The 10,329-nt window shown below is 24.5% G+C and overlaps 4 protein-coding genes across 4 annotated transcripts; 1 reads left to right on the top strand and 3 right to left on the bottom strand.

Moving 5' to 3' along the window:
- Window positions 1-1,479: 1,479 nt before the first annotated feature.
- DICPUDRAFT_154024 (uncharacterized protein) lies at window positions 1,480-2,843 on the bottom strand (the record flags this gene model as incomplete). Its single annotated transcript, XM_003289582.1, has 5 exons — window positions 1,480-1,746; window positions 1,890-2,003; window positions 2,078-2,309; window positions 2,580-2,613; window positions 2,810-2,843. 5 exons carry the CDS (start codon window positions 2,841-2,843, stop codon window positions 1,480-1,482), a joined length of 681 nt encoding a protein of 226 aa, XP_003289630.1.
- Window positions 2,844-3,189: 346 nt separating this feature from the next.
- Window positions 3,190-3,994, bottom strand: DICPUDRAFT_92343 (uncharacterized protein). The gene has a single exon (XM_003289581.1). The coding sequence runs from the start codon at window positions 3,825-3,827 to the stop codon at window positions 3,225-3,227; it is 603 nt and encodes a 200-aa protein (XP_003289629.1). The 5' UTR covers window positions 3,828-3,994; the 3' UTR covers window positions 3,190-3,224.
- Window positions 3,995-6,841: 2,847 nt separating this feature from the next.
- Window positions 6,842-8,071, bottom strand: DICPUDRAFT_18207 (uncharacterized protein; the record flags this gene model as incomplete). Its single annotated transcript, XM_003289580.1, has 2 exons — window positions 6,842-7,476; window positions 7,660-8,071. Coding segments are annotated over 2 exons (1,047 nt in total), but the record flags the coding sequence as incomplete, so codon positions are not given.
- Window positions 8,072-8,647: 576 nt separating this feature from the next.
- DICPUDRAFT_36089 (uncharacterized protein) lies at window positions 8,648-9,406 on the top strand (the record flags this gene model as incomplete). The annotated part of the gene is made up of 1 exon (XM_003289588.1): window positions 8,648-9,406. The coding sequence occupies one exon, from the start codon at window positions 8,648-8,650 to the stop codon at window positions 9,404-9,406; it is 759 nt and encodes a 252-aa protein (XP_003289636.1).
- Between the last annotated feature and the right edge of the window lie 923 nt (window positions 9,407-10,329).

Here is a 10,329-nt window from a genome sequence, read left to right as displayed (position 1 = left end):
TTACTTGTATTACCTGTGCCTGAATTATCTGTATTACCTGTATCTGCGTGCGTACCTATATTTCCTGAGATACAAATACAGGTAGAAGATACAGGTAACAGCAAAAAGGCACAGTTACAGATGCAAATAATAAGAAAAAAGTAAAAAAAAAGAGAAGATTCCAGCGCTGATGAAACCTATTGATAGGCATCAGATGAAAAGATCTTCGGGTTATTTCTTATAATCTTATTGCTATAGGTAGCTGAATCTTTCTTTTTTTTTTTTTATAAATCTGTACAGATTCAGGTATACCACTACAGAATTATTATTTAGCCATGATTCCAAACCAAAACACAAATTTCAGTGCACTAACAGGTAAAGCTCCGAACCGAACTAGAGGATTGCCGTTTATTCAAGAATAAAATCAATAAAGGATAAAAATAATAAAAAAAAATTAGATTCGAAAAAAAATATTGTTTTAAAAAAAATTTAATTGTTTATTTATTTATGTACATTATTCACATATATTTTCATGTTTTGTCTGGAGTAACAAGATCTGGACAATAAATAACATTTTAAAGGTAAATTTAAAAATATAACGGTTTCATACTGTATTTTCAACACATGTTTTGACCGGGTCACGAAAAAAAACGGTTTCATACTGTATTTTCAACATTGTTTTGACCGGGTCACGAAAAAAAAAAATTTTTATATGTTCTTTTATATATTTTTTTTTTATATTATAAAGTTGGTTCATAAATATAAAAAAGATAAACGTTTATAATATTTAATAAATAAAAAACATTTAATTTATTTTTTTTTTATTTTTTTTATAATTTTTTTTTTTTTATGATAGGTCAAATCTTTTTTGAAAGATAATTAATATTTAAGTGTTTTAAAAAATAATTTTTTATTTTTGATATTTTAATTGAAAATTTTCAATATTTTGTTAAAACACCTCTATTTTTAATTATTTCTTTGATTTTTTTTGGGATTGGTTGATATAAATTAATATTTTCTTGTTAAATAACATACATATTTTTTCTCAAATAAATCTTTAAAATCCACTTGAGAATACCCTATAATCTTATGAATCAAACGTATTTTAACACTCACAATAAATTTTCAATAATTATGAGGTCTATAGAGTATTTTGGGATCAATATGACATCAATTCTATTTATTTTGTAAAAATTTTGAAAAATTTCTAAACTATTAATTGGAAAGTTATCTTGTAAATCATTAATATCTTAAAAATTAAAGCAATATTCGCCAAGCTTGGGACCATACTTATCGATCAGTACCATAAAATTTGTTATCTATTTGTATTAATATAAAAAAAATTGTATAGAACCTGCACCTCTCATAGAAGAAAATTAACATGTATTCACAGAAACTCCAGTTGGTCTCTTTCTTGATAGAATATTATTTGAATGTTATCTTTAACCTTAAATCTATTTTTTAATTTCCAATTAATAAAAATATAGTTCAAATCAAGTTTCATCTGCAAAAACTACCCTTTTCCAAAATTCCACTGTGAGTCACTAAATTGTATGGCCCATTGATATCAACTAAATGTGGGTATTTAATTCTAAACCATGAGGTTAAAGCACCTGAATATGAGCCACCGAATGAGACCCATTTGGTAGTTGATGGAATATTATATTTTTGAGCAATAAATTCTCTGAAGACTGCATTATCAGCTAAAGCTTGTTGACTATTTAAAAATTGTAAATTATCTAATGATAAATCTGATGTTACAAAACTCTATAAATCGTTAATAATAATAATAATAATAATAATAATAATAATAATAATAATAATAATAATAATAATAATAATAATAATAATGATTGTTAATAATAATGATTTTATTTCTTTTTTATCTATATATAAATCTGACTACTTACAGCACCATAATATCTGTGTTCTAAACTAACAATTAAGGCATTGAGTTGTTTAGCCCAAACAACAAATTGTAAACCAGTAACAGTATCAAGACCCATTGGACCTTCACCATTAATCTAATAAAATAAAAATAATGAAAATTAGTATACTGTACAGTTTTTTATGAAAATAACTTTTTTTATAAACCTACCATAATGAAAACTGGACCAGTGCCATCATAATATTGGTCATTAATTAAATATCTTTGTTGAAAAGTATCAGTGTTAACAATGTTGAAATGATCAACATTTTGGGTGAACCATTGATAGTTGATTGCAGATAAATCTAAACCACTGTCGATTTTTTGGGTACGTAATGGTCTTCTGAGATCTCTGTGTGCATTGAAGCCTCTTTTGGCATCAATTGAGTTTATTTCCTCTTTGCTTTTTTTGTGAGATAAGGCTTAATTTCAAACTTCAGAATGTAATAACTTGGCAATGGAGTGAGCTTATTATTGTGTTATTTAAAATTTATGTATTATAATTCTTCCGAAGATATCGTTTAATTTGTAGAATATTATGATATATCTCGTTTGATAATAAAATGTTTTATTCTTTTTACATTGCCATGCTATTGCTGTACATTGCCCATTTTGACCATATTTAATTTCACCAACTTCAAAATTAGTTTTACGTTTATTTTGATTGATAAACTGCTGGAAAACATCACCAGCTCTATTGGAGGCAACTGATATAATAATAAAATAGTTGTTTTTATAACATTTTCATATTCTGTATACTACCTAACAATCCAGCATCAATGATCATACAAGTGAATGGTCAATTTTTGATCAAACTAATTTCATTTAATATTTAAAATTTCTCCAATAGGTGTCTAATTTTCTTTTGTATTTTGGTTGAATATAAAGTAAATGAACCATTACCGTTGTTGTTGGTATTATTGTTATTTGTATTCATTTTTGCGAAATATGTAAATAGGTTATATTAAAATAATAATTAAATAGATATATAATAAATAAAAAAAAGAAAAAAAATTGGTTTTTTAAAAAAAATTTATAAAATTTTAAAAAAAAAAATAATATTTTTTTGGGCCAATTTATAATATTTTAAGGGTTAATAAAAGTAAAAATTTAAAAAAAAAAAGTGTGTTTTAAGTTTAAAAAATTTAAAAAAAAAAATTAATAATAATGAATAAATAAAATATAAAAAAATTGTAAAAAAATTAAAAGAAGGGTAAATTATTGTGTACTTTTATTTTACATCTATTGGAAAATTTTATAAAAAAAAGAGATAATTTTTTTTTAACATAATAATATTTAAAATTTTTATTATTTATTTTCAACAAAATTCGAAATTTTTGAAATCTTTTGAATATTTAACTAAAGAAAAAAAATCATCATTGAAATCGACATTATTTAAATATCCTTTTTGATGATAATATCTGAAGACATTAAAATTACGGTATTGCACAAGTTTTACACAAACAGAAAGATTTATAAAAAAGTATTTTGGAAAATGTTTCATTAATAATTCTGCTATTTTAAAATCGGTGAACCAATGGAAATGATCGGGTTCTGGGCAATAGTGACTGAAAAAGAGTTCTACTTGGTCAGGATGATTTTCGACTGCATATTTTAAAAAGTAGAGTTGGGATTCAAAAATTGAATAAAGGTCTAAAGGTTCCAAATAAAGGTCTTGTTCTCTAAAATTTTTATAGTTGTCCATGATGAATTTAAAAACTAAAAAGTTATCTTCATCAACGGCAGTTTCGAAAACTTTTTGATAGGAAAAGTTTTCGATCTTTAAATCTAGAATCACTTTAATTTCTTCAACATTTTGACAGGTCATTAAAAATGAAGATAGATGATATTCCCAATTTTCGTGGTAATTTCTTGAACGAAAATCTGGATCTCCATCTTCGTCGTCATCTTCTGTTTCCATTTTATCTAATGATTTCAAATGTAAATATTCTTTTAAAGTCTTGATATATAAATCATTTCTACGAATATTTATAAAGTATAAAGAATATTTTGCGAAAATTTTAATTCTACCTAACCTTTCTAACAAGTAGTCAAATGTTGAAATTGAAATTAAATTGAAATCAAATTCTGAAATATTGAAATCGGTCAATACATTTTGAATTGAATAGTTTGAAGGGTTTCTAGCGGCTTCGCTTAAATTTGAAAAGTACTCTGGTATATGGTAGATATGGTTTAAAGGAGAAGTGTGATACAAATCGATAAAATATAATGTTAATTTAGTTGATTTGTTCGTAACCCAATAGAAAACGTTGAAATAGTCGATATCGATTTCAAATGAGTTTTCTTGATACAGCGGATGAAGTTGATTTTTAAGTTTGTCGATTGTACAACCATTTGATTGAATAATTGCCTTATAGAGATATTTGTAAATAATTTGAATTGGAAATTCTTTTTCATCTGCTTTTGGTAATTTTGATAATAGGAGGTTTATGAGTTTTAAAATTGAATCATATTTATGAATGGTGTCTAAAGAAGTTTTACTAATATTGAATGAATAGGTTTTTTCATCCTTTAAAACCATGTGTAAAAACTTTTTAGGGTTGATTGGTACACCACCTCCATTTAATAATAAATTTGTAATTGGAAAATTTAATTTATAAATTGAATCGAATAGTAATTGGTGAAATAAATCTTCATTTAGTTTCAAACTAATTAAATTTCTATTATCTTGAATCTCTTGATCGGTAAACAAAGAGAATAGCTTTATGATTTCTTTATTTTCATCAATTTTCCCATTAGAACTTTCAAAAGGTATTGATACTTCATTTTGATCTATTTTAAATAACAATGTACCAAAATACTTGAAAAATAAATCTGGACTAAAACTTTTGAATCCTGTGTTTGATAAATAATTTAAAAGTTGCTCTCTTGAATTTTTATCTTGATATAATTTACTTGAGAAAATTTTTGGTGCCAAATTCTCTTTTTTAAACTTGAATATAGCCTCTTTATAATCAAATTCTTTATATTTAAATACCAAGCCTAGTTTATCAATTTTTTTTAATGTTTCTATATCACAGTCCTTTATTGATTTATCGAATAAATAATAGTAGAGATGGTATCTTTTAATTTCATAATATTCTTCATTATCGCCAATACTAATGATTTCATCGGTTTCCATGATGCCTTCTAATGGATATTTATTCCTAAGCTGTTTTAATTTATGGCTAAAATATTCGATTAATTCTATTGATGATAATTTAAATTTTTGGACATATTCTGTTGAAACTGTTTCTTCATAAAATATCTCTTCATATGCTAGATTTTGATTGGATGTAACACTATTGGTTTCACTTTCGATGGATTGCGGAATTAACCTTAATTTTGAATAGTGTTCAAAAATAAAATCGATCATTTTTTTTGAATTGATTATAAATGGAATTTTGAGAAACTTTTTAATTTTGTCACCTGCTAATCTTGGGAATAATTTATTTTTTTCTAAAAACCATTTCCATACATGTTGATTTATATCTTTGGGTTGAAGTTTAAAAAAATAATGAGATACTTTTGAATTTAAATGTGAGAAACCATCTTCAAAGAAATTTAAAAGTTCATAAACTTGATCTTCTGACATTTTATTGATATCATCATAAATTTTACCGGTTACCAATGATCTAAAAAACATTTCATTCCAATAAGAACCTAATGAACCATTCTTTAAATTAAAATATTCTGTAAAATATTTTTTTAGTTTTTCTTGAGTTAAAACTAAATTTTTTGTATCAGCCCAAATAGAAACGGATCCATGAATTCTTGATACTTTTAAAATTGATAATGCTTTTAAACTAAAATAATGTGATGAAATATATTGGATAGATAGTAAATTTTTTTGATACAAGTCTTGGACTATTTGAAAAATTTTATCTTCCTTTTCTTCTATTTCTTGATCACTGAATGTTTTACCTTGTTGAATTTCGTTACTTAAATGCTCGATAAAATAAATACCATAAAATTCATAAAATAAATTAGTTGGACAAATTGAATCACATTTTTGTAAAATAAATGAAATAATCTCTTTTTCTTTATCTTGAGTAGATTCGATGTTTGATATTTGTTTATAAAGAATTTCTATTTTATCTTGGTTATCAATAATATAATTTTGAATTTTTAAATAATCCTCATCCTTTTGTGAATTACGAAATAATAATAATGAAGCTTTGAGATAGCTATTTAAAACATTAATACTAAATTGATTATTATTATTAATTATTAAGGTTTCCAAAATTTTTGATTTTAAAATTTCCTTTAATGATGGTGAGGGTGTTGTTTTTCTGGCTGTTGATTTGGTTCTTGCCATTATTATTTATAGTTTATTATAAATAAATATTTTTTTTAAATAAATAATTAGATTTTTATGACTGTGAATAAATATAGATAATGAATGGTTAAAAAAAAAAAAAATTATTATTAAAAAAAAAATTAAAAAAAAATTGTTTTTAAAAAAAATTATTTTAAATTATTTTAAATTATTTTAAATTATTTTTTCTTTTTTTTTTCTCCATTTTAAATTAATTTTTGATGATGCGCAAAATCATCAAGATTTTTATTTGTGTTTTTTGTGATTGTATGGTTAAAGATAAACAAATAAATCTAATAAATCAAAATCAAAATTTAAAGTGTTATTTTGTTATTTTTATAGGAATTGGGTAGTTATATTTTGTGGGTATTGTTATTCGAGTAACAGATTGAGGAATAGTAGCTGGCTCTATTGGTTGATTAAATCCATAACCAAATTCTAATTTAGTGAGGTTGGGAATGGTTATTTGGGAGTATTTTTTTACTGATGGTGGTATTGAATTAGTTTGAAGTCTAATTGGACCATAACCAATATTTGATTCGAAATAAAGTTCTGTATTTGATGACGGTTAATCATATTCCAAATAATTTATTTGAATGGTTTGCTATAACTAAATGTTTTAAATTATTTGGGAATAGATGTTTATCAAGATTATGATTATATGATTTTAACTCTAAATGATCCACATTTGGCGGTATTACTTGTGGTTCTAATGGGTGATTATATTTATCTAAAATGAGTTTAGTTAATGATGGAGGAAGTACATTTGGTTTTATTACTTGATTAAATCTCATCAATCTTAATGATTCAATTGAGGGTGGGAATGTTTCGATCGATATCTCTTGATTAAATTCTCGTAAATAGAGTTCTTTTAACGAATGTAGCGAAGATAGATAGTTGGATAAAGGGTGATTAAAGTAGCTCATACTTAGTTCAGTTATTGATTTTGGAAGTACACCGTGTGATAGTGGGTGGTTATATGCAACTAAAATGAGTTTGGTTATTGATGGTGGAAGTACATTTGGTTTTATAATTTGATTAAATCTATAAAAAATTAATGTTTCGATTGAGTGTGGAAATGTTTGGATTGATATCTCTTGATTAAAGTTATCTAAATAGAGTTCTTTTAATGAATGTAGTGCTGATAGAGAGTTTGATAATGGATGATTAAAATTGTCCATGGCTAGATCGGTGATTAATTCCGGAAGAATATTTGGTTGGAGCGGTTGATTGTAAGATGCAAGATATAGATCTATACATGTTATGGGTAAGTCACCGGGTTTCAAAGGTTGATTAAAAGAGGGTAGAAATAACTCTACAAATGAACCAAATGAACCGGGTATAATTGCTCTATCAAATTTATATTGCCTTAATGTAGTTAATGATTTTGGGAAAGTTCCAATAGGTATATCTTGATCTAGTACCATTGATAAACTAGTAAGTGATGGTGGTAATGTATTTGGTGAAATTTCTTGATTTATACCGAGTCTTAATTCAGTAACACTTGATGGAACAACTGATTTAATATCGATTTGATGAGAATAATAATTATGATTGAATTTTAAACAAGTCACCGTTGTTGGAATATCGCCTGCTTGAATTGGTTTATTAAATTTATCAATGAATTTTAATTTTGCTGTACCATAGGGTATTAATTTACCATGTGGCTCTAATGGTTCATTAATATTAATTCTAATTTCTGTTGCATATCTTCGATGTGGATGGTATCTAAGTTGATCCATTGATTTGTCAATATGAATTATTTTATTTTTTCTATATAACCTGTGATGTCTTTGTATTTCGCATAATAGATACTTGTTTCTCCATACTGAAAAAAATAATTTTTCATTTTTATTATCCGTTTTTGTAATTGAATCTAAATTGTGTGTGTAGTTATAATTATTATTTATTCTATTTTTACTTTTAATCATTTTAAAAAAAATTTTGGTTTTTGTTTGTTTTTTTCACACAAAAATGAAAAAAAAAAATTTTTTTTAATCAAAAAAATATCTTATTTTTGGAAAAAATTAAAAAAAAAATAAGTTTATTTAATTGATAAAATAAATAAATAAGTTTTAAAAATAAGTTTAATTTAAAATTGATAAAAAAATATATTTTTTTTTTCTTTAAAAAAAAATTAAGTTTAAATTTTAAGTTTTGTTTTTTTTTTTTTTTTGTTTTATATAAATTTTTTATTATTTATTTATTCACCATTTATAAAAAAAAAAAATTATAAAAAATAATAATTTAAAATGAACCACCAATTGCTACTTGATGGCTTATCAGCAAGCTTAAGTGGATATCAACTTGAAAAAAAAGGTTATAGAAAAAATCAATATTGTTTAGATGCAGATACTATCCATAAACAATGTTTATCGAGAGGATACCTAGGGAGCATTTCAAAAACAAGTAGTTTACAAAATATGACAATTTATGTTAAAACTATTACTGGTAAGAAATTAGAATATAAACAAATAACATCAATTACTAAAATTATTGAGTTTAAAAATATAATTTCAGCCTCAGGGGAAGGTGCTCCTCCATCACAACAACGTTTAATGTTTGGTGGTATACAAATGGAAAATGAAAAAACATTTGGGGATTATAATATCCAAAGTGATTCCACACTACTCCTGGTATTAAGATTGAGTGGGGGTGGGGATCAAATATTTTATATTGATGATAAATTTCTTTCCCCTAAATTCAATCATGATTTTACAAATATAGTTGATAATGGTATTTTTATCAGAGGTGGAGAGATTTATAAACGTCCATGTGGCTGGATGAGATTTGCTATAAATGTTGAAGGAATATTTTCAAGTGAAGGAAGTGAATGGTTAAGCTTTGATAACTCACCAGGTGAATGGCCAGTTTCTTATCATGGTACCGGTAGATCGGAATCTGGTTCTATTGCAGAAGATGGTTATAACTTATCAAAATGTAAAAGATTTGCTTTTGGAGTAGGCATTTACTCTACACCATTGATCGAATGTGCAGAAAAATATGCAAAGTCCTTTATTAACGGTGGTTACAAATATATTGTTGTATTTCAAAACCGTGTAAATCCAAAAACACTAATAAAAATTTCAGAAGAAAAAACAAAAGATGCGGCGTATTGGATTTCACCAACAGAAAAAGATATCAGACCATATGGTATTTGTATTAAAAAAACATTAGTTTAAAAAAATGTATATTTTAAGAATATATTTTTCTTTTTTATTTATAGTCATCATCAATATTAAAAACTCTGTCCATTTATTATTACTTAATAGTTTAAATATAAAAATAAAAAATATTATAAACTCTTTTTTAGAGTTATTTTAAATTTAATAGGTTGTAAAATAGTTTTTTTTCAAATTGAAACAAATTTTTCTGAAAATATTTATTTATTGCTATTTTTTTTGTTAGTGTTTATAATTGATTTGTTTAAAAGGTTTTCATGTTGTAGTTGTTGTTTGGTTATATTGTTCTGACATATTCATGATAGTTTGTTCTGTGTATGTTGAATGAAATTGTTATAGATGCAATTAATACTTATTATTAAAATTATTAATTATTATAATTAAATGATTTTTTTTTTTTTAAAAGTGAAGATAATTAAAAGAAAATGCTTTAAATTAATCAGTAAAATAAAATTTTTTTTTTTTTTTTTAAAAGTGAAGATAATTAAAAGCAAATGCTTTAAATTAGTAAAATAAAATTGATGATAATACAACAATTTTTTACTGATGGTGGTATTAATACAAAATCTCTAGGAAGAAATATAAATTTAAAAAAAACTCCCCGTCCGGGAATTGAACCCGGGCCTTTCGCGTGACAGGCGAAAATCCTCACCACTAGACCAACGGGGATGAGTTTGAATTTGAGTTACAATTAACTGAAATATAGTGACTTTTTTGTATTAATTGCAAAGAAGTTGTGCAACCAGGAGAGACCATATGGAAATATAGAAGATAGAGTCAACGAGAACTACTTAAAAATCTTGTGAAATAGCCATACAAGCTAACAAAAAAGAACATCAAAAAAAAAAAAAAAAAAAATTTAAAATTCGATAACCTGAAAGTAAATAACTAAAAAAAATTATAAAAATAAATAAAAGTCGTAT

Source organism: Dictyostelium purpureum, assembly GCF_000190715.1.
Source record: "Dictyostelium purpureum unplaced genomic scaffold DICPUscaffold_183, whole genome shotgun sequence".
Lineage (NCBI taxonomy): Eukaryota > Evosea > Eumycetozoa > Dictyosteliales > Dictyosteliaceae > Dictyostelium > Dictyostelium purpureum.
Note: the sequence above shows the minus strand (reverse complement) of the source record. Positions and strands in the feature narration are given on the sequence as shown.